Source organism: Chiloscyllium punctatum, chromosome 33 (assembly GCF_047496795.1).
Source record: "Chiloscyllium punctatum isolate Juve2018m chromosome 33, sChiPun1.3, whole genome shotgun sequence".
In the NCBI taxonomy this organism is placed as follows: Eukaryota; Metazoa; Chordata; class Chondrichthyes; order Orectolobiformes; family Hemiscylliidae; genus Chiloscyllium; species Chiloscyllium punctatum.
The window spans coordinates 5,064,045-5,087,836 of NC_092771.1; the positions used below are offsets into that span (position 1 = coordinate 5,064,045).

Genomic DNA, 23,792 nt, shown 5'->3' on the forward strand with positions numbered 1-23,792 from the left:
CACAATTTCCTCCCTAGCCTCCCATAAAGTCCTGGGATACACTTCATCAGGTCCTGGGGATTTATCTACCTTAATGCGTTTTAAGACTTCCAGTATCTCCTCTTCTACAATGTGGACTATTTTTATGTCACCACTATTCACTTCCCCAAGTTCCCTAGCATTCATGCCTTTCTGAATGAAAAATATCCATTTAGGATCTTGTCCATCGTTTCTGGCTCCACATACAGACGACCTTGTTGATCTTTAAGAGACCCTATTCTCTGCCTATTTTGCCCTTCATATATTTGTAGTCTCTTTGGGTCGTCCTTTATCTTAGCAGTCAAAGCCATCTCATGTCCCCTTTTAGCGCACCTGATTTCTCTCTCAAATGTCCTCAGACGCCCTCTATATTCCTCATGAAATTCACTTGATCTACACATGTCATTTGCCTCCTTTTTTTATGACCAGAGCCTCAATAACTCTGGTCATCCAGGGTTCCCTACTCCTGCTAGCCTTATCCTTTACTCTAACAGGAACATGCTTGGCCCTGAAACCTCACCAGCTCACTTTTGAAAACTTTCCATTTACCAGACATTCCTTTGCCTGCAAACAGCCTCCCCAAATAAATTTTGAATGTTCCTGTCTAAGACCATCGATGCTGGCCTTGTCCCAATTTTGAACTTTAACTTATGGACCAGACCTATCCTTTTCCATGGCTATGTTAAAGCTAATGGAATTATGCTCATTGGTCCCAAAGTGCTCCTCTACTAACACTTCCTTCACTACCCCTGCCTCAGTTCACAAGAGAAGGTCAAGTTTTGCCATTTCTGTAGTACGGCCATTTATATACTGCATAAGAAATTCTTTCTGAACACACTGCACAAATTTCTCTCTATCCAAGCCCCAGTTGATGCTAGGCAAATTAAAATCCCCTACTATTACAACCCTGTTATTCTTGCAACTATCTGCAATCTCCTTACTTATTTGCTTATTCCGGGATTGGTGGGGGGGGGGGGGGGGGGAGCTGTTCTACAGTGCAATCAAAGTGACCTCCACTTTTTATTTCTCAGTTCTACCCATGTAAACTCAGTGGACAAACCCTCAAGTATGTTCTATTTCCATACTGCTATTATGTTTCGAACAGTCATGAGACTTTGGAACTCTTCCTCAAAAAGCAGTGGAAGAAGAATCTTTGAATATTTTGATGGCAGAGATAAATATATTATTGATTAACAAGGCTAGTACAGGCAGAGAGGAGTATGATTTCATTATGATCAGATTGAACGGTGAAGTAGGTTCAAAGGGCTGAGGGGCCTAGCCCAGCTCCTAATTTATATCTTTAATTCTATCACTGCCAAATTGAACCACAGCTTTTTGTTGCTTTTCCAGAGCCTTATTAAACTACATTGTATTTAAGTTCAGTTTTAAAACAACTTATAGAAGTGTAAAAGACCGTGAGAGGCATGGATAGACTGAATGCATTCAGTCTTTTTCCCAAGGTGGGGAAATAGAGGACTAGAGGGCATCAGTTTAGGGTTTTTTTCTTTACACAGAGGATGGCACGCATAGGGAATGAGCTGCCAGCAGACATGGTGGAGGCAGGTACATTAACAACATTTAAAAGGCATTTGGACAAAAACGTGGATCGGATAGGTTTACAAGGATACGGGCCAAGTTCAGGAAAATGGAGTTAGCATGGGCGGGCATTTTGGTCAGGATGGGCCAGTTGGGCCAAAGGGCCTGTCTTTGTGCTGTAGAACTCTATGACTATATATAACACACTAGGATACTGGCAGACCAATTCAAATTCATTCAATAGTATAGCATCACAGTTTCTCTCGCCTTGACCATAATTAATTCCTTTCATACTCAGGATCAAATTCTTCCCTGCATCACATTCTTACTTAAATTTTGTTTTATACAATAAGAATCAAAACTGAAAGCAGTCCTCAAGTTATAAAAGAACAGAAACCATAATTATAGGACAACATCCTCTGATATACTCTTAACTATTCAATATTATAATTAGATTCCAATAGTTGAACTGTGAGCATCATAACTCACTAGTACATTGTACAATGGCCCAAAGGAACAAACCTCACGATCACCAATCCTTTTCCTGCCCAGTAGTGAACATGGATTCTGTGGGGTTACTTCTGGTATGGTTTACTTCTAGTATGGGCTGTAATCCAACACTTAATATGAATAACATAAAAGCAGTTTCTCACAGGTGAGACCACTCATCTCCTTCCCATTCTACTCTCCATTGCATCTTCTGCAGAGAAGCTGCTCATTTTCTTCTTCTAGCTCTAGGTGTCGTGTTGTTCATAAATTAACTCAATCTCTAGTAAGAGAAAAAAACTCAAGAAGAACTATAGATGCTGGAAATCAGAAACAAAAACAAAAATTGCTAAACTCAGCAATTCTGGCAGCATCTATGGGGAGAAAGCAGAGTTAATGTTTCAGGCCCTGTTCTGTTCAAGGGTTACTGGACCTGAAATATTAACTCTGCTTTCTCTCCACTGATGTTGCCAGACCTGCTGAGGTTTTCCAGCAATTTCTGTTTTGTTTCAATTTCTAGTAGATTTGGTTCTCCCTAAATAAGTTAGAGATACTGTAGGAAATCACCAAACATACGTATTTAGAATTTTGTACGGAAATATCTCAGAAACCCACACAGGCAACAATTTTAGGAAAGAAAACATGGTCACATAAGTAATTATTAAATAGTCTTAAAAGTACAGCAGAGAAATCTAGGAAGGAAATTACAGGGCTTTTGGCAGGGGAAAGCCTGGATACCAATTAAAATTCAGAGAGGATTGGAGGAGCATGGAAGAATTTCTTTCCCTGGTAATTATCTCTAAAAAATTCTTAAACTAGGATTAAACAGATAAACTCCCAACCAGCCAACCAACCATAACATGGGTCAGGTTTGGCATACACAACCCACTTGATCAGTTCTCTAAACTGATTGGAGCAGTCAGATCAAATCAAATTCCAATAGCTAAACAAGGTTAATTGAGGGCAGGACCTGATAAAAATGCAGCTCATGATGCCCAGGGACATTATTTTAAAATCATATTTTGAGTTTCCAGCTGTGATTTGGTTGTTAACTTGGTAGATGGTTGGTTCTGCAGGGAAGAGATAGAGAAACACAATCAGAAACATTGTCTTGGAACTGGACCATGACAAATGTGTGCTTTACCTCTGTTTATCCTTCTTTAATCAATATACTACCCCCAACAAAAATCTATTATTTGAATTGGAGGTGCCAGTGTTGGACTGGTGTGTACAAAGTTAAAAATCGCAGTTTTTAGTCCAACTGGTTTATTTAGAAGCACTAGCTTTCGGAGCACAATCACCTGATGAAGGAGCAGCGCTCCAAAAGCTAGTGCTTCCCAATAAACCTGCTGGACTATAACCTGGTGTGTGATTTTTAACTATTATTTGAAAGTTGGAAAGGTTTTGAAAGTGTCAATTGACCTTCAACATCCACACTCATTTGTGGCAAATTTCTAATACCATTTGTATGAAAAAGTATTTCCTGATTTAACTCATGAATGGACTAGCTCTAGTTAAAACAAGATCGATCCTGAGGGGCCTCAACAGAGCACATGTGGAAAGTAGTTTTCTCTGTGCAAGATTCTAGAAACAAGGAGCCATCTATTTAAGGTAGAGAAGAGCCTTTTTTTCTCCCCTTAGAGAATCAAATGTTTGGAATTCTTTTCCTGAAGACAGCGGAGGTGGTTAGATTCTTAATAAGGAAAGCGGTAAAATATTATTGCAGTAAGTGGAAATGTAGAGTAATCACTTCAGCCATGACCTTAATGAATGGCACAGCAGTATCAAGGAGCCAAGTGGTTTACTCCTGCTCCTAATTTGTATGTTACCAATATTATTACCCCCATTTTACACTTCCTTATTAGAGCAAGTGGTTTCCCTGTATTTACCACATTAAACTCTTTGATTAGGTTATACTTCAATCCCCTAAACCACAGGGTTTATAAACCTCGAAACCAAGATAATGGAAAAGGAGTTTTATTGTGCTGTATCGCTCCTGAAATGTTTAATTTGGACAGAGGAGAGCAAGCTTTAATCTATAACTAACCCGATGCTTTTCCTGCCCTGGGAGTATTTTATGGGGACAATGTTGAGGAAGTTTTACTTTCTCTATCTGATCTAAATTATAACTTCTATCCCAAGTGTTTAGTACTGCAAAAGAAAATTTTATTCCTTGCTCTAACAGCAGTCATCTTGCGTACAAACTTTGGCATAACAAACTTTTAAGCAGCTATGAATCATTTCCAGTTACCTTCTCAAAGTTCTTCAAATGCAAGAAGCAGACACCGAGATTGTGGCCGATCTCCTAAGTGGATGCAATTAGAATAGAAGTCAAATCATATGAATAAGAATGGAGTGAAAAAAACTTTCCCTTTCTCTTACAGTTCCATAACTTGGAACACCATCACAAAATCATTTCCATTCAAATGAATCTGTCTCCTGGTTTCTACCAATACTACACTGCATCATGCTCACTCATCATCAACAGATCACATTTCTTCCACAAGCTGATTAATACCAGTTTGCTGATGTAACCTACCCAATCCTTTTCATTTAATTTTGCAGCTTCACTGTAAACTTCAATTGCTGCTTTGTGTTTCCCAAGCAGAAACCTAACGAAAGAATAGAATATTCAGATGTTAATTTCCACAGGAAATTGGTCTGTACAGTCACTAACTTGAATTCCTATAAGACCTTCACTGTATTAAGATAACTCAGATGCACAACACAGAGGCAAACATTGAAAGCAGATGGTAAAAGAAGCTAGGAGATTGACACAATGGTCAAAAGTTAGAGAGGTTTGAGGTAGCAAGTTGAAGGGACTGTATGGAGCTGAAGTGCTAAAGATTTTCAGGCTGGATAAGAAGGGTAGCCCCACATGGTAGGGTGGAATCTGTTGTGGCTAATGTTTGCAAGTTAAACTATAGGTAACACAATCCTACTTAGTGCCTTTCATATGCAGACCAGATTTGCCCTTATTCAGTAGTTTTCCCACACATACATACAAACACTTACAGCGATCGAGCCACCTGTTTCAGGTTGTCCACATTCTGAGGATTTAGTATTGCACAGGTCTGAAAGAGCTCAAGAGACTCTTGAATTTTTCCTTCCAAACGGAATATCAAAGCTGAAACAGAGTTAAAACATTTCTTGAAATCCCACAGCAGGATTTCTGTGCATCATATCAGTAGCTCACTGCAACCCCAGTTGCTGAGAAATATAGGGATGAATACTGTACAAAAGGAACTGAGTGACCAAATGGCGAGAATTTGCTTAATTTTACTTACAGCCAAAGAATCAGTCCAATGTTTTGAGTTGAATTAAGAATAATTACTTGAAAATGTTTTCTTGAGCAGTGGACAATTCCCAGCAACTCACAGTAAACTCAGTAATTCAGTAAATATGGTCATCTCAGGACAGCGACAACAGACTTTGACCATAAAAGCTTGGCTATCAAGAAGTTTGTCTTGATTGATTAATCATTTTCAGGGAACCTAAGCTACTGTCACCACACAGTCTGGCCTACACCTAATTCCAGTCCAAACCACAGAGGACACAGTTAAGACCCTGTACAGCGGTTTAGCAAATCAACTGTACAGGATAGACAATCAATGTAAGATTTCTGGTGGTATCTGTAGCCAACAACAAAATTATTCATGAGTATAGTAATTTTAATAATAAACCAATAAATACATAGGAGATCAACGTGCTATCAGTCTATGGTGAAATCTGACTGATGCTGCGTTGGATGCTACTAAATAAGCTAATGGTATTAGGGAGAAGGAGAATCGACGTTTTGGGCGTAAGCCCTTCTTCAGGAATTAACGTTGATTCTCTTTCTCCTTTGATGCTGCCTGACCTGCTGCGCTTTTCCAACAACACATTTTTAAGCTCTGATCTCCAGTATCTGCAGTCCTTACTTTCTCCTAATGGTATTAGGGATAAAGTACTGCTACAGACAGAGGGTTGGCAAACTGACAGATGACAGAGAGTGGGGATAAAGGGATGGCAGTTGGTGACTAGTGCAGTTCTGCAGAGGTCAGCATTGGGACCACAACTATTCACGCTATATATTAAAAGATCTAGATGAAGGAATGGAGGGCATTGTTGTTAAGTTTGCAAATGACCCAAAGATAGGCGGATGGAGAGGCTGTGTTGAGGAGGCAGAGAGGCTATAGAAGGATTTGGTCAAACTAGGGGAGTGGGCAAAGTAGCAGCAGACGGAATACAACATGGCGAAATGTGAGGTTATGACCTTTGGGTAGGAAGAATATAGACTGACCATTTTCTAAGTGGAGAAAGATTTCAGAAATCTGAAACACAAAAGGATTTAAGATTCCTAGTTCAATATTCCCTCAAATAATCAAATAATGAGTGCAGGTCAAGTGGATGGTTAGGAAGGTAACTGCAATGGTAGCATTCATTTTAAGAAACGGAAGCTACTGATGAGCTACTGAAACTTTATTGGCTCTGATCAGGCCGCATTTAGAATATTGAGAGAAGATTTGAGCCCCATATGTTAGGAAAGACGAGTTGGTGTTCAGGGAGTCCAGAGGAGGTTTACAAAAATGATCCCAGAATTGAAGGGCTTCTCACATGAGAAGCCACACAAAGCCATGTTGACTATCCACAATAAGTCTATTATTTTCCAAATGCAAATAAGTCCTGTACCTAAGAGTCTTCTCCAATAATTGTTCTACCACAGATACAAGGTTCACCAGTCTGTAATTTCCTGGATTATCCTTCTTGCCTTTCTTAAACAAAGGAACAACATTGGCTTATGTCATCATTATCAACAGGAGTAATGCCAGAAGACTGAAGGATAGCAAATGTTGTTTCCTTAGAACATAGAACATTACAGCGCAGTACAGGCCCTTCGGCCCTCGATGTTGCACCAACCTGTCATACCAATCTGAAGCCCATCTAACCTACACTATTCCATGTATGTCCATATGCTTGTCCAATGACGACTTAAATGGACTTAAATGTTACTTGTTTAAGAAGGGGAGCCGGGACAACCCTGGTAATTATAGGCCAGTGAGCCTTATTTCGGTTGTGGGTAAGATATTGGAAAAGATCATAAGAGATAGGATTTATAATCATCTGGAACGGAATAATTTGATTAGGGATAGTCAACACGGTTTTGTGAAGGGTAGGTCGTGCCTCACTAAACTTATCGAGTCCTTCGAGAAGGGACGAAACAGGTGGATGAAGGTAAGGTGGTTGATGTGGTATATGTGGACTTCAGTAAAGCATTTGATAAGGTTCCACACAATAGGCTATTGCACAAAATAAGGAGTTTCGGGATTGAAGGTGATTTAGCAGTTTGGATCAGAAATTGACTAGCTGAAAGAAGGTGGTTGTTGATGGGAAATGTTCATCATGGAGCTTAGTTACCAGCGATGTGGTGCAAGAATCTGTTTTGGGGCCACTGCTGTTTGTATAAATGATCCGGAAGTGGGCAAAGAAGGATGGGTTAGTAAAACTTGCAGATGACACTAAGGTAGGCAGAGTTGTGGATAGTGCCGAAGGATGTTGTGGGTTACAGAGAGACATAGATAAGATACAGAGCTGGGCTGGGAAGTGGCAAATAGAGTTAATGCGGAAAAGTGCAACATTGTTCACTTCGGAAGAAGTAACAGGAATGCAGAGTATTGGGCTAATGGCAAAATTCTGGGCAGTGTAGATGAAGAGAGAGATCTGTGTCCAGATACAAAGATCCCTGAAAGTTGCCACCCAGGTTGGTAGGGTTGTTAAGAAGGCATATGGTGTGTTGGCGTTTATTGGTAAGAGGATTGAGTATCGGAGCCACGAGGTCATGCTTCAGCTGTACAAGACACTGGTCAGTGCACCACCACCAATCTCACATGCTCTTATTTCACATTATGCAATTTCTTCAGCTAGAGTGTGGCAAATCTGTGGAAGTTATTGCTATGGAGGCCAAGTCACTGAATGTATTTAAGACAACAGAAAACTGAACACCACCTCTCTTTCCGGAGATCCAAATCTTTACTGACAAGCTGTCCAGGTACCAGAGAGTTGTCACCAGGCTGATAAGCTTTGACATCCACAACAGGTCACAATTCTACAAACCAATCAACTATTTGTTGCTGGCCAAATCTCACTTTTACACATGTGCCATCTCCTTTTATTCCTTCTGCACTACTTTCAAAGCTGGAGTGTAAACAACCCACAAAGATTTTCAGAGACTTTTTTAAAACAGGTACAGCAATTTTTTCTTTAGTCCTTTGTTGTAAACAGTCCTTTTCCTAATTCAGTCTATAATCAAAACTAAAACAAAAAAATACTGTCTTTACATAGCAATGTCCACATCTCACGAATAAACAACAAAAACTGCAAAACACTGCGCTCAAATTTTCTTTCCTAATGTCCCTCCCTACCAACACCACTATTTCTTCCCCAATTTGGAATACAATTAGTTTTAAATCATAAAAGTATTCCACGAAGTCCCCAGCATTACTCTGATAACTGTTTGTCATCTCACCTTGTACATACACGGCATATTCACACATCCCATGGGTCTCGTGCAGCTGTTCTTTGATTATTGCCTGGAAAACAATTCACAGAATTTGTTGATGCTTTCTTTAGAACAATCCCATGATACAAGGGGGCTCACTACTCCAGTAGCAAGATAAAATCATCACACCAGCACTCACCACTGACTCATGGTGGAAACACCTTTGTTTTTGCACAGGTGAAAAAAAAGCACAACATCAACACCACATTAAACCCAGTAAATTCTTGTATGTTTGATGTTCACATCACCTTCTCACCATAACTAGGCCTGTCCCCAGATCCTTTGTACCTACCCCCTCCACCCCTTGTCAACATCCCTGGATCTCGCAGTTTCTATATCCTCATCCCCAACCACACCTCTCTGGCTTCCCCAGCATCATCACCCCCACGATCCATATCCCACCACCTTAGGTTCCCACCCTAAACTGTAGGTACTCCAATGTTACTTCGTTAAATGAGCTACATGTCTAAAAGTAGGGGGAAAGCATTTAAGGCAAGAGGGTGCAAGTTCAAAGGAGATGTGAGGGGCAAGTATGTTTACACAGAGAGGGTGGGAATCTGGAATGTGCTGCCAGGGGTGGTGGTGGAGGCAAATACGATAGGGGCATTTAAGAGATCAGCACATGAATATGTAAGGAATGAAGCGATATGGACCAAGGGCAGGTAAAAACAATTAGGTTAATTTGGTGTCATGGTTTGCTCAACATCATGGGTATAAGGGTCTGTTCCTGTGCTGTACAGTTCTATTTAACAATCAATCAGCTTGTAGCTGTGTGGGAGGCTGGAACCCTGTCACAGTTCAATAAAACTTTGTGCCTTAAGCATTGGTTCAGTTTTGTTCATGTAGAATTTTCCTCAAGCTAGGAGGTTTGAATATATGAAGCAGCATAATTCTGTGTCAATGGCAGCAAACTTATATGCTCACCTTACAGGTTTCATAGTCCTTTCTGATATAATGCAAATGTATCAGCCAGTTCCGTCTTTCGAAGATGGGAAGTTCTGGTACTGTACAGAGAAAAATTGGACAACAAGCAACATTCAGTGATCAACAACAAAGCAGCTTTCCAAACATATCCTCTCCCTTATGCATCATTGCTTATCTACCTTCTTGAACAACAATGCTTTCAGAGAACAGAAGTCCAAGAAGAATTGAGAAACTCAATTCAGTTGTGAATACATAGCACAGAATGAAGATATTGAATCACATAGCTGTAAAATTGTTTGCATAGTATATCAAATGGTGAAGCAAAAAGGCTGCTCCCACATACTGACAGCATGATGCAACTCATTTTTGTATAAATTATAGTCTTTACTAAAACATCAAACAAAGAAACTGCATGATAGATATGTGTTCAGAAGCCTTCAAGGTAAAAATATTAAAGCTCAGTTCCTGGCAATGCACAATTACTGTGTCACCAAGACTATCTACTGCATGACCATCGGGACATATTTGCTTTTTTTACTGGCTACAAGGATCCTCGCTGAAGTTCTTTTAGCCTTATAGTTCATGACAAAAAGTAATTGATTTGACTGTTCAAAGATGCTTTGAGGACAGTGAACACATTGCTGCAAGAGGTACACTGATTGTCAATTATTCAATGCAAAAGAGGTAACGAATCAAAAACAAACTCACATTCTCATAAAATGTTCACATTTTCCAGTGCCGAAAGAGAGAAACGAGTTAGTGACTAGATTATTTGATTTGATTGAGTTGCTGAAGGATAAAATGCCGGTTTCCTTGCACTTTTCAAACAGTATCATTGCACTTTTAAATTCATTCAAGAAAATGCTCTGGTTTTAGTTTTAAAAATGTACTTTTCACCAAACTAAATCATTTATGGTCCCACCTACCTAGCTGATCATGAAATAATAATTTGGCCATCTCAAAACTATTTAATTGGGAATGAGATGAAATGGAGTTTCATTTTTGGAATAGAATAAAGGCCACTATTTCAAACTATATAGCAGGAACTAAGTGCCAACACTTGCTACCTTTGCAACTCACTGATGATGGAGGTTTAAAAAGGTCTTGATTATATGCTTTCAGATATCTGTAGGAGGACATTGTACTAACTATGTAACCACGGCTTAATTTCCAACATCACAGGGTAAGCAAGAAAAAAAATTATCAGAAATTGCTGCTCTTTTTCAGTTATTTAAAAAGCACAGAATATACTTCGCTACTAATGCATTTTCTCTGAGCATATAAGCCAGAAAGAACACAGGTTAAATTCAATGTCTCTGCTGAATTAGTTGATATTTGTCTCAGCAATAGTAATGATCAGTCAATAACTCCTGAGGTTTCTCTTCACTCTCTTGGTGATAAGTTAAATTAACATTCAAACCTGATAGACTAGTTTCTCTTCTCAACTTGCAATTATTAGCAAGTAGCCTCATCAGTTAGGAAGAGAAATTTATCAGGATTCCCATTTCTGATTACTATCTAGTTATCCTAATTAGTGAAGGCATGATTTCACTGGCTATTACAATACATCTTGAACAATAATTCTAAAATTATTTAATTTCAAAATACAAATCTGAAGAATGATCACTTGGTTAAAGTGGCAGAGGGCTTGCACACACATGCAGAGTTGTAGTCCATCATAAATCATTAATTTTAGGGCAAAAAGGGGAAAACAAAATCAAGGGACACAGACCCATAAGCTGTCTTTCAAACTTGACGTACACTCCATCATATTCCTACAAATTTTAAGTAATCATGTACGATTACCTACATGAAAGAAAACAAAGTCCTAACTGCTTACTTTTCCTTGATTGTGATTTTCGAACATCAGTACATTGTACGATCTGAAAAAAGTAAGACCAGAAACTCAGAAAGGAAACTACAAAATTCTACTTTCCATATCATCAAACAGATAAAGATTCAGTCAAGTGAGGCAAAATTATTACCGTGTCATTTTTACTCAGTTCCTTTCTAAACTGTGTTCATCAATGTGAGAGAAGCCAAAAGAATACTGTACAAGTGAGGCAACCAATGTTCCCATCAAACATTCCCAAGGCAGGTGCAACATACCATTCCATTTAGAGTAAAGCTCGGTCTACTCTTAAAACTGATAGTTTAAAAGACTAAGAGAGAGTTTTACTAAAAGTAAAGTTTCCTCACTACTGTCCCCATCAAACACTCCGAGGACAGGTAGAGTAATGGATTAGATACAGAGTGAAGCTTCCTCTTTCCAATCAATGCAAAAAAAACTCTTTATGTTGCATTTTTTTTCTTCCTGTTTCATTAAGATAGGTCTCTACAGTTGTTTCATGTCCAATTTGGCACTGAACTTAGAGGAAGAAGCATCATTCACACCTAAACCTGAGACTGAATTTGAACTGCTGTTCCACTGTCTTCCTTAACTTCATAGAGTCATGTTAAATGACTACATGCAACAATGTCTTCATTGCTGTATGTAGTCTACAACTGCATCTAGAGCAGCACTACAAGAAGGCACAGCCACACCCCAAGTGGTGCTGTACAAGGGGACAGCCACACCAAGTAGAACGGCATGGAGCAAGCCACACTTACACCCGAAGAATAGCCATAAGATATACTCTTTGAACATGTTTTTAATATATTTCTGTTACTCACCAATTCTTTCCCCAAATCCGACATTTTCCCATGAGCAAAGATGGAAGCAGCTAATGAATGCAGATAAACACAACTTGCAGGTTTTCAGTCAGAAATAAATCTGTTCATACAAAAATAAATTGACGTTCAGAAGCCCAGTACAGAGAAAACTTGGGTTTTGACCAACTCTACTCCCAGCTTCCCTCCTCTGCAAGATTTTCAAGTTAGCAACAAATAACGAGAGCTGACATAAAGAAAGCTTTTATGCGAAAATTACTCCATGATCACATGATATACAGAATGTCAAATTTCAAAGTAAGTTTCAAACAATTTATACTACATAAGAAAAAAGTGCTGATTGGTTAGTATTTCCCAAACAGAAATTCACCAAGACTCCTTAAATAGTACCTTCCAAACCCACAACCACTCATTTTGGAAGAAAAAATTGCACAATACCAGATTATAGTTCAACTGGTTTATTTGGAAGTACTAGCTTTTGGAGCATTGCTCCTTCATCAGGTAGGGGCGTCACAGTGGCTCTTTGGTTAGCACTGTTGCCTAGAGTGCTGGGACCCAGGTTTGATTCCAACCTCAGGCCATTATCTGTGTGGATTTTGCACATTCTCCCCATATCTGTGGGGATTTATTCCTACACTCCAAGATCCGCAGGTTAGCTAAATTGCCCATTTTGTTCAGGAACGTGTAGGTTAGGTGCATTAGTCAGAGGTAAATATAGAGTAGAGGAATGGGTCTGGGTGGGATACTCTTCACAGGATCGGTGTGGACTTGTTGGGCCGAGGGGCTGTAGGGATTCTATGACTGTAGCTGACAAGTGCTGTAAATAAATGGGAACATGTTCTTCTCCAATCCACTCACCATCCTGCCTTGAAAATATATTGCCATTCTCTCACCACTGCTGAGTCAAAATTCAAGAACTTTCTTACTTATAAAATTGTGGCTATACATACACCAAATAGTTCAAGGTGGCTACTTGCAAACCTTATCAAGGACAATTAAGGATGAATAATAAGTGCTGACCCAGCCAGAAACACCCACATCCCATGAATGAAAAGTCACAACCAGAGTTTACATGCCAAACCATCTGTATTCTTTCTCTTATTCAATATAATTTTTTCTTAAGAGTCACAGAGATGTACAGCACTGAAACAGACCCTTCAATCCAACCTGTCCATGCCGACCAGATATCCCAACCCAATCTAGTCCCACCCGCCATCACCTGGCCCATATCCCTCCAAACCCTTCCTATTTATATATCCATCCAAATGCCTCTTAAATGTTGCAATTGTACCAGCCTCCACCACTTCCTCTGGCAGCTCATTCCATACACATACCACCCTCTGTGTGAAAAAGTTGCCCCTTAGGTCTCTTTTATATCTTTCCACTTTCACCCTAAACCTATGCCCTCTAGTTCTGGACTCCGCCACCCCAGGGAAAAGACCTTGTCTATTAATCCTATCCATACCCCTCATGATTTTGTAAACTTCCTTTTGAAATTTAATATTCTTGCAATTCTGTCCTGCTGATTGCAAGATGAAAAGTTTCACCTGTATGTTTCTTTTTCTCAGCAATACCCAGGTTATATATTACAAAGTACAAGCGTATAATGTTTGAAATACTACAAAGGATCTTTGGGGGAATACTTCCTGTCTATATACCACACTGCTGATGACAGTGGTGCTTTTTCGCCAATATCTTTGATCAGAAATTATTTCATTAACATTCCCCATTTGATTGCTAAAGGAATAGACATAGTGTAGCTCAGTCTAAGGTAAGTCTGTGGAAAAGTTTCTGAACATAGACGGGAATCTACACCTATCAGTCCATATTTTCATTCAATAGTGAACTAGCAATCCTAAAATTAAAACGGCACTCTTAAAAATATAACTACTTATCCAAATTAGCTGACCAATTTTAATTTTTTTAATGAATCATGCTGGAACTGTTAATATTCAGCCAATACCTAATCAAAAATCTCCAATGACAAAGCAGTGGAAGGGCTTACAGAAAAAGTAACTAAGCCAAACTAACTGGTAAAGTACCACATTCTATTTCTATTGCTATTCTGCACAACTGACCCAAGGCACAACAGTAGTCAGAATGTTTGCAGAGGCATTAAGATGGTTGGACCAAGGAGGAAATGTCAACCAGCGTTTCCACTCCTCGTCACTATTCAGTAATCTCAAGCTGGGATATCTGGACTTTGGGTAAAGACAGCACTAAGGTTTAATTGAGCTCACGTGAATCAACAATTACTGAATCATCAAACATAAACAGTGCCTTTGTTGTGGATATGTTTGCTGAGCTGGGAATTTGGTTTGCCTCTCAAATCAGCAGGATGTTGATATTTGGAACTCTCTTCCACATATGACAGGGGAACCACCCACCTTTTTGAAAAAGCAGCAGACCATAAATGAGGGCCGATGACAAATTAAAGCCTGCCCTAAACATTCTTTTGGCCCATCAGTTAGCAACAAGCAGGTTTTGACCTCTTGACTCTGAGTTAGAAGGCTATGGGTTCAAGAACTGCCTTCAACACACTTTAGTCTAGGTTACATAATAAAGGGTCAGTACACAGTTTGATAATGTGCCAAACATCAGGCTACTTAAAAAGATAAGGGTTCATGGTGTTAGGGACAATGTATCAGCAAAGTCAAAAGATTGGCTAACATACAGAAGAGTTGGGATAAGGGTGGCATTTTTGGGATGGCAATGAGTGGAATATCACAGCAATCGATGTCCGGACCATAATTATTTACAATCTATATTAATAACTTGCTTAAGGAAAGTAAACAAGCTATTGCAAATTTTACACATTACAGGAAGGCAATGACACAAAGAGTCTGCAAAGGAATATGAACACATTATGTGAGTGGGCAAAAGTTTGGCTGATAGAATGTCATGAGGGAAAATGTGAGGTTTTGTACTCTGGCAGGAAGAATAGAAAAGCTCAGTATTATTTAAATGGAGAAACACCGCAGAACGTTGAAGCACAAAGAAATTTGGAAGTCCTCTTGCATAGATCATCAAAATGCTGGCTTCCAAGTTCAGAGAACTCCGACCACAATGCCGTGCTTCTTCTCCCGGCTTACAGGCAAAAGCTCAAGCAGGAGACCCCATTGCAGATACAGGTCCAGTGTTGGTTGGAGGATCAACTCTGGTGCTGTCTGGAATCGGCTGATTGAGCCATGTTCAAACAGTCAGCAGGTACCTTGGACGCCACCACTGTCACAGACTTTACCAGCAAGTGTGTGACGGACTATATACCGAGGAAGTCAATCCAGGTATTCCCCCACAGAAAACCCTGGATGAATCAGGACATACAAAACCTGCTAAAAACCAGGTGTGAGGCCTTCAGATCAGGAGACCCACACAAATAGAAGGAATCTAAGTATACCTTCACAGAGCCATTAAAACAGCCAAGGACCAATACTGATCCAAACTAGAGACCCAGACACCTGGCGACTATGGCAAGGACTGAATGACATCACAGGTTCTAAAAAGAGACAGTGCAAGATAGCAGACGATGACATATCCCTCCCAGATTGTCTTAACGCCTTCTATGCTCGCTTTGAGCAGAATTTCATTGGAGAGGTAATACCTATTCCGACGAGTTCTGACGAACCTATCCCAGCAGTCACTGCATCAGAGGTCAGATCAGTTTTACTTCATGTGAATCCAAGGAAAGCGATGGGACCAGACGGAGTACCAGGCCATGCACTCAAAGTATGCGCAGATCAACTGACAGAGGTCTTCTTGGACATCTTCAACCTCTCCCTGCAGCAGGCCACTGCCCCTACCTGTTTCAAGAGGGCCAACATCATCCCTGTGCCAAAGAAGGCTCATGCAGCATGTCTCAATGGCTCCTACCCAATGGCCCTAACTTCAGTGGTCATGAAGTGCTTTGAAAAACTGGATTAGAGTGGTGCTGGAAAAGCACAGCAGTTCAGGCAGCATCCAAGGAGCAGGAAAATCGACGTTTCGGGCAAAAGCCCTTCATCAGGAATACAGGCAGAGTGCCTGAAGGGTGGAGAGATAAATGACAGGAGGGTCGATGAAGGGTTTTTGCCCGAAACATCGATGCTGCCTGAACTGCTGTGCTTTTCCAGCACCACTCTAATCCAGAATCTGGTTTCCAGCATCTGCAGTCATTGTTTTTACTGCTTTGAAAGGCTGGTCATGACATTAATCAACCCCAGCCTCCCCCACTCCTCAACCCACTCCATTTTACCTATCAGACCAACAGATCCACATCAGATGCCATATCATTAGTCTTTCACTTTTCCCTAGAACATCTTGACACCAAGATAAGCTATGTAAGAATCCTACTCATTGACTACAGTTCAGCCTTCAACATTATTATCCCCTTGAGACTGATTACTAAACTTAGTGATCTCGGACTAAGCCCCACTATCTGCAACTGGATCCTCAGTTTCCTGATCACAGGCCACAATCAGTGAAGACTGGGGACAATATTTCATCCTCACTAACACTCAGCACTGGAGCCCCCAGGGGTGCGTACTCAGATCCCTACTGTACTCACTGTATACCTATGTCTCATCACCAAATACCAGATTAATGCCATTTACAAGTTTGCTGATGACACCACCATAGTCAGTCGAATCTCAGATGGCGATGAAACAAGACTACAGATGAGAGGTGGAAGGCCTGGAAAAATGGTGCACTGTGAATGCCAGCAAAACCAAGGAACTCATTACTGACTTTCAGCAGGATGTTACTAATGCCCCCCTACACATTAACAGCATAGAGGTAGAACGAGTGCAGTGTGTCAAGCTCCTGGGAGTGGTCATCCACAACAAGCTTTCTTGGACTCTTCATGTGGACGCACTGGTTACAAAGGCCCAACAACGTCTCTTATTCCTCAGGCAGCTGAGGAAATTTGGCATGACGTTGAATACCCTTGCCAATGTCTATAAGTGCGCCACTGAGAGCATTCTGTCTGAATATATCACTACCTGGTAGGGCAACTGTACCATTCAAGATTGGAGATGGTTACAGAGAGTGGTGAACTTGGCCCGGACAATCACAAAGGCCAACTCCCATCTACAGAATCCAGGTCCGCTGTTAAGGAAAGACCGCCAGCATTCTTAAAGATCCATCCCACCCTGGCAATGTTTTTCTACAACCTCTACCATCAGGGAGAAGGTACAGAAGCCTGAACACACGCACCAGCCGGTTTTGTAATAGTTTCTACCCTACTCTTGTTAGAGCACTGAATGGATTCACAAGCTCTTGGCATTTGCCTGTACCTGTGTTTTTGTTTTTAACTGCTGTTTACCTATTATTTGCTATCTATGCAATTTAACTTTGTGATCTGCCTGTATTGCTCGCAAGACAAAGCTTTTCACTGTGCTTCGTTACACGTGACAATAAAATCAATTCAATTCAGGGAAAGCAAAATGGACACTAGGTGTTATTTCTAAGGGAATGGAGTATAAAATTTGAAAGTCTTGCAAAAACCATACCAGGCACTTGTCAGGTCACATCTGGAATAATGTGATCAGTTTTGGTCCACTTATCAAAGGAAAATACACTGGCATAGAAGGCAGTTCGGAGAATATTCACCAGGCTGATGATGAGTATTGAGAGACTGTTTTATGAGGAGAGGTTGAGCAGGTTGCCTTTGTACTCATTAGAATTCAGAAGAATAAGGCAACCTTATTAATGAAACAATCTGAAAGATTCGAGAACCGGAGAGCATATTCTCAGAATAAAAGGTCACACAGTTAAGGCAGACATGAGACAGAATTTCTTCTATGAGAGGAATGAAACTGTGGCGTTCTTTAGTGCAGGGGACTATAGAATCTGAGAGCTTAAGTATATTCAAAGCAACGATGGACTATTTGAATCAAGAGTTAGGGGAAAGGGCAAGTAAGTGAAACTGAGAATCATGACAGCAGCCATAATCTCACTGAATGGCACTGCAGACTAGATGGGGCTAAATGGCCCACTTCTAGTCCTATTCTGCACCGTAGAAGCGCCACACTGTCAGGAGGATCGCGCCGAGGGAACACCGCACTGTCGGAGAGGGTCAGCGCCGAGGGAGCACCACACTGTCGGAGAGGGTCAGTGCTGACAGAGTGCAGCGCTGCCAGAGGGTCAGTGCTGTGGGAGTGGGCACTATCAGAGAGTCAGTGCTGAGGGTGTGGGCACTGTCAGATGGTCAGTGCTGAGGGAGTGCCGCACTGTTGGAGAGTCAGTGCTGAGGGAGTGGACACTGTCGGAGGGTCAGTACTGAGGGAGCGCCGCACTGTCGGAGGGTCAGTGCCGAGGAAGTGCCACACTGTCGGAGAGGGTCAGCGCAGAGAGAGTGCAGCACTGTCGGAGGGTCAGTGCTGTGGGAGTGGGCACTATCAGAGAGTCAGTGCTGAGGGAGTGGACACTGTCGGAGGGTCAGTGCTGAGGGAGTGCCACACTGTCGGAGAGGGTCAGTGCTGAGAGAGTGCAGCACTATCGGAGGGTCAGTGCTGAGAGTGCAGCACTGTCGGAGGGTCAGTGCTGAGGGAGTGCCGCACTGTCGGAGGGTCAGTGCCGAGGGAGTGTCACACTGTCGGAGGGTCAGTGCTGAGGGAGAGCCGCACTGTCGGAGGGTCAGTGCCGAGGGAGTGTCACACTGTCGGAGGGTCAGTGCTGAGGGAGAGGGCACTGTCGGAGGGTCAGTGCTGAGGGAGTGCTGCACTGTCGGAGGGTCAGTGCCGAGGGAGTGCCGCACTGTCGGAGGGTCAGTGCCGAGGGAGTGTCACACTGTCGGAGGGTCAGTGCTGAGGGAGTGCCGCACTGTCGGAGGGTCAGTGCTGAGGGAGTGGGCACTGTCGGAGGGTCAGTGCTGAGGGAGTGGACACTGTCGGAGGGTCAGTGCTGAGGGAGTGCCGCACTGTCGGAGGGTCAGTGCTGAGGGAGTGGACACTGTTGGAGGGTCAGTACTGAGGGAGTGCTGCACTGTCGGAGGGTCAGTGCTGAGGGAGTGCCGCACTGTCGGAGGGTCAGTGCTGAGGGAGTGCCGCACTGTCGGAGGGTCAGTACTGAGGGAGTGGACACTGTCGGAGGGTCAGTACTGAGGGAGTGCTGCACTGTCGGAGGGTCAGTGCTGAGGGAGTGCCGCACTGTCGGAGGGTCAGTGCTGAGGGAGTGCCGCACTGTCGGAGGGTCAGTGCTGAGGGAGTGGGCACTGTCGGAGGGTCAGTGCTGAGGGAGTGCCGCACTGTCGGAGGGTCAGTGCTGAGGGAGTGCCGCACTGTCGGAGGGTCAGTGCTGAGGGAGTGCCGCACTGTCGGAGGGTCAGTGCTGAGGGAGTGCCGCACTGTCGGAGGGTCAGTGCTGAGGGAGTGCCGCACTGTCGGAGGGTCAGTGCTGAGGGAGTGCCGCACTGTCGGAGGGTCAGTGCTGAGGGAGTGGGCACTGTCGGAGGGTCAGTGCTGAGGGAGTGGGCACTGTCGGAGGGTCAGTGCTGAGGGAGTGTCACACTGTCGGAGGGTCAGTGCTGAGGGAGTGCCGCACTGTCGGAGGGTCAGTGCTGAGGGAGTGCCGCACTGTCGGAGCGTTAGTGCTGAGGGAGTGGACACTGTCGGAGGGTCAGTACTGAGGGAGTGCTGCACTGTCGGAGGGTCAGTGCTGAGGGAGTGCCGCACTGTCGGAGGGTCAGTGCTGAGGGAGTGGACACTGTCGGAGGGTCAGTGCTGAGGGAGTGGGCACTGTCGGAGGGTCAGTGCTGAGGGAGTGCCGCACTGTCGGAGGGTCAGTGCTGAGGGAGTGTCGCACTGTCGGAGGGTCAGTGCTGAGGGAGTGGACACTGTCGGAGGGTCAGTGCTGAGGGAGTGGGCACTGTCGGAGGGTCAGTGCTGAGGGAGTGGGCACTGTCGGAGGGTCAGTGCTGAGGGAGTGCCGCACTGTCGGAGGGTCAGTGCTGAGGGAGTGCCGCACTGTCGGAGGGTCAGTGCTGAGGGAGTGCCGCACTGTCGGAGGGTCAGTGCTGAGGGAGTGGACACTGTCGGAGGGTCAGTGCTGAGGGAGTGCCGCACTGTCGGAGGGTCAGTGCTGAGGGAGTGGGCACTGTCGGAGGGTCAGTGCTGAGGGAGTGGACACTGTCGGAGGGTCAGTGCTGAGGGAGTGCCGCACTGTCGGAGGGTCAGTGCTGAGGGAGTGGACACTGTTGGAGGGTCAGTACTGAGGGAGTGCTGCACTGTCGGAGGGTCAGTGCTGAGGGAGTGCCGCACTGTCGGAGGGTCAGTGCTGAGGGAGTGCCGCACTGTCGGAGGGTCAGTACTGAGGGAGTGGACACTGTCGGAGGGTCAGTACTGAGGGAGTGCTGCACTGTCGGAGGGTCAGTGCTGAGGGAGTGCCGCACTGTCGGAGGGTCAGTGCTGAGGGAGTGCCGCACTGTCGGAGGGTCAGTGCTGAGGGAGTGGGCACTGTCGGAGGGTCAGTGCTGAGGGAGTGCCGCACTGTCGGAGGGTCAGTGCTGAGGGAGTGCCGCACTGTCGGAGGGTCAGTGCTGAGGGAGTGCCGCACTGTCGGAGGGTCAGTGCTGAGGGAGTGCCGCACTGTCGGAGGGTCAGTGCTGAGGGAGTGCCGCACTGTCGGAGGGTCAGTGCTGAGGGAGTGCCGCACTGTCGGAGGGTCAGTGCTGAGGGAGTGGGCACTGTCGGAGGGTCAGTGCTAAGGGAGTGGGCACTGTCGGAGGGTCAGTGCTGAGGGAGTGTCACACTGTCGGAGGGTCAGTGCTGAGGGAGTGCCGCACTGTCGGAGGGTCAGTGCTGAGGGAGTGCCGCACTGTCGGAGCGTTAGTGCTGAGGGAGTGGACACTGTCGGAGGGTCAGTACTGAGGGAGTGCCGCACTGTCGGAGGGTCAGTGCTGAGGGAGTGCCGCACTGTCGGAGGGTCAGTGCTGAGGGAGTGGACACTGTCGGAGGGTCAGTGCTGAGGGAGTGGACACTGTCGGAGGGTCAGTGCTGAGGGAGTGGGCACTGTCGGAGGGTCAGTGCTGAGGGAGTGCCGCACTGTCGGAGGGTCAGTGCTGAGGGAGTGCCGCACTGTCGGAGGGTCAGTGCTGAGGGAGTGCCGCACTGTCGGAGGGTCAGTGCTGAGGGAGTGCCGCACTGTCGGAGGGTCAGTGCTGAGGGAGTGGACACTGTCGGAGGGTCAGTGCTGAGGGAGTGCCGCACTGTCGGAGGGTCAGTGCTGAGGGAGTGCCGCACTGTCGGAGGGTCAGTGCTGAGGGAGTGCCGCACTGTCGGAGGGTCAGTGCTGAGGGAGTGGACACTGTCGGAGGGTCAGTGCTGAGGGAGTGCCGCACTGTCGGAGGGTCAGTGCTGAGGGAGTGGACACTGTCGGAGGGTCAGTGCTGAGGGAGTGCCGCACTGTCGGAGGGTCAGTGCTGAGGGAGTGGACACTGTCGGAGGGTCAGTGCTGAGGGAGTGCCGCACTGTCGGAGGGTCAGTGCTGAGGGAGTGCCGCACTGTCGGAGGGTCAGTGCTGAGGGAGTGCCGCACTGTCGGAGGGTCAGTGCTGAGGGAGTGGACACTGTCGGAGGGTCAGCGCGGAGAGTGATATTTATGGGTCAAGCCCACTGTCTGGGGTCGGTATAAAAGCAGCAGATACTGTTCTCCGGTGAAGACAGACCGACTCCTGCTGTGCCTCGCACCGCCCCTCCCGCTGACCTGCCGCACTCAACGAGCGACTACCACCGCCTCAGGGCCCTGCCGCCCGTTACCGGGGCAACGCTCCGGGGCCCGGCCCTAACAACAACAACGACGACGTGCGTCACCCTGCTTCACCACCATCGATGGGGCAGAGCTTAGTCTCAACATCTCCCCACCCCAACCCCAGGGTTCCTTCCCCAGTACTGAATGTCGTCGCAGTCCCAGTCTTCAGCCCCTTTCCCCCGCCTCACCGCCGTCTTCACCCTCAACATCCGGGGTCTTTCTATTACGTCAGCACGCCATACGTACCACCACCCAGTTCATCAACACTGTTCCAGATGGGCATGGCTGAGGGGGGAGTGATACCCCCGCCCCCGCCCGACACCCACCCGCCCCCGCCCCCGCCCGACACCCACCCGCCCCCGCCCCCGCACCGACACCCACCCGCCCCCGCCCGACACCCACCCGCCCTACACCCACCCGCCCGACACCCGCCCCCGCACCGACACCCACCCACACCCGCCCCCGCACCGACACCCACCCCTACCCGCCCTGCACCCACACCGGCACCGACACCCACCCGCCCTACACCCACACTAGCACCCACCCACACCCACACCTACACCCACCCGCCCTACACCCACCCACACCCGCCCCCGCCCCCGCACCGACACCCACCCGCCCGACACCCGCCCCCGCACCGACACCCACCCGCCCTACACCCACACTAGCACCCACCCACACCCACACCTACACCCACCCACACCCGCCCCCGCCCGACACCCACCCACACCCGCCCCCGCACCGACACCCACCCGCCCGACACCCACCCACACCCGCCCCCGCACCGACACCCACCCGCCCGACACCCACCCACACCCGCCCCCGCACCGACACCCACCCGCCCGACACCCACCCACACCCGCCCCCGCACCGACACCCACCCGCCCGACACCCACACTAGCACCCACCCACACCCGCCCCCGCACCGACACCCACCCGCCCCCGCCCGACACCCACCCACACCCGCCCCGACACCCACCCGCCCGACACCCGCCCCCGCACCGACACCCACCCGCCCTGCACCCACACCGGCACCTACACCCACCCGCCCCCGCACCGACACCCACCCGCCCTACACCCACACTAGCACCCACCCACACCCACACCCACCCGCCCTACACCCACCCACACCCGCCCCCGCACCGACACCCACCCGCCCTACACCCACCCACACCCGCCCCCGCACCGACACCCACCCGCCCGACACCCACCCACACCCGCCCCCGCACCGACACCCACCCGCCCGACACCCACCCACACCCGCCCCCGCACCGACACCCACCCGACACCTACCCGCCCGACACCCACCCGCCCGACACCCGCCCCCGCACCCACACCCACCCACACCCGCCCCCGCACCCACACCCACCCCCGCACCGACACCCACCCGCCCTGCACCCACACCGGCACCGACACCCACCCGCCCTGCACCCACACCGGCACCGACACCCACCCGCCCTACACCCACACTAGCACCCACCCACACCCACACCTACACCCACCCGCCCGACACCCGCCCCCGCACCGACACCCACCCGCCCGACACCCGCCCCCGCACCGACACCCACCCGCCCGACACCCGCCCCCGCACCGACACCCACCCGCCCCCGCACCGACACCCACCCGCCCGACACCCACACTAGCACCCACCCACACCCGCCCCCGCCCGACACCCACCCACACCCGCCCCCGCACCGACACCCACCCACACCCGCCCCCGCACCGACACCCACCCGCCCGACACCCACCCACACCCGCCCCCGCACCGACACCCACCCGCCCGACACCCACACTAGCACCCACCCACCCACACCCGCCCCCGCACCGACACCCACCCGCCCTGCACCCACACCGGCACCTACACCCACCCGCCCCGACACCCACCCGCCCGACACCCG

General features: G+C 46.8%; 1 protein-coding gene across 7 annotated transcripts in view; it reads right to left on the reverse strand.

Annotated features, from left to right (window-relative positions):
• The window catches only part of bbs4 (Bardet-Biedl syndrome 4), a 75,605-nt gene extending 53,497 nt beyond the window's left edge, over positions 1–22,108 (reverse strand). For 2 of the 7 annotated variants that reach the window (XM_072552791.1, XM_072552786.1), the window contains exons 1-9: positions 17,659–19,279; positions 15,774–15,972; positions 12,176–12,275; positions 11,343–11,385; positions 9,503–9,582; positions 8,546–8,609; positions 5,056–5,167; positions 4,580–4,652; positions 4,292–4,345 (exon numbers count right to left, since the gene is read on the reverse strand). In XM_072552791.1, coding sequence (XP_072408892.1) covers positions 4,292–4,345; positions 4,580–4,652; positions 5,056–5,167; positions 8,546–8,609; positions 9,503–9,582; positions 11,343–11,385; positions 12,176–12,199 — 450 coding nt within the window. In that variant the 5' untranslated portion in view covers positions 12,200–12,275; positions 15,774–15,972; positions 17,659–19,279. Of the gene's footprint in view, positions 1–3,010; positions 3,098–4,291; positions 4,346–4,579; positions 4,653–5,055; positions 5,168–8,545; positions 8,610–9,502; positions 9,583–11,342; positions 11,386–12,175; positions 12,276–15,773; positions 15,973–17,658; positions 19,280–21,849; positions 22,058–22,082 lie in introns of those variants that run through there. The other 5 variants (XM_072552789.1, XM_072552787.1, XM_072552790.1 and 2 more) reach the window with 5 other exon arrangements.
• Between the last annotated feature and the right edge of the window lie 1,684 nt (positions 22,109–23,792).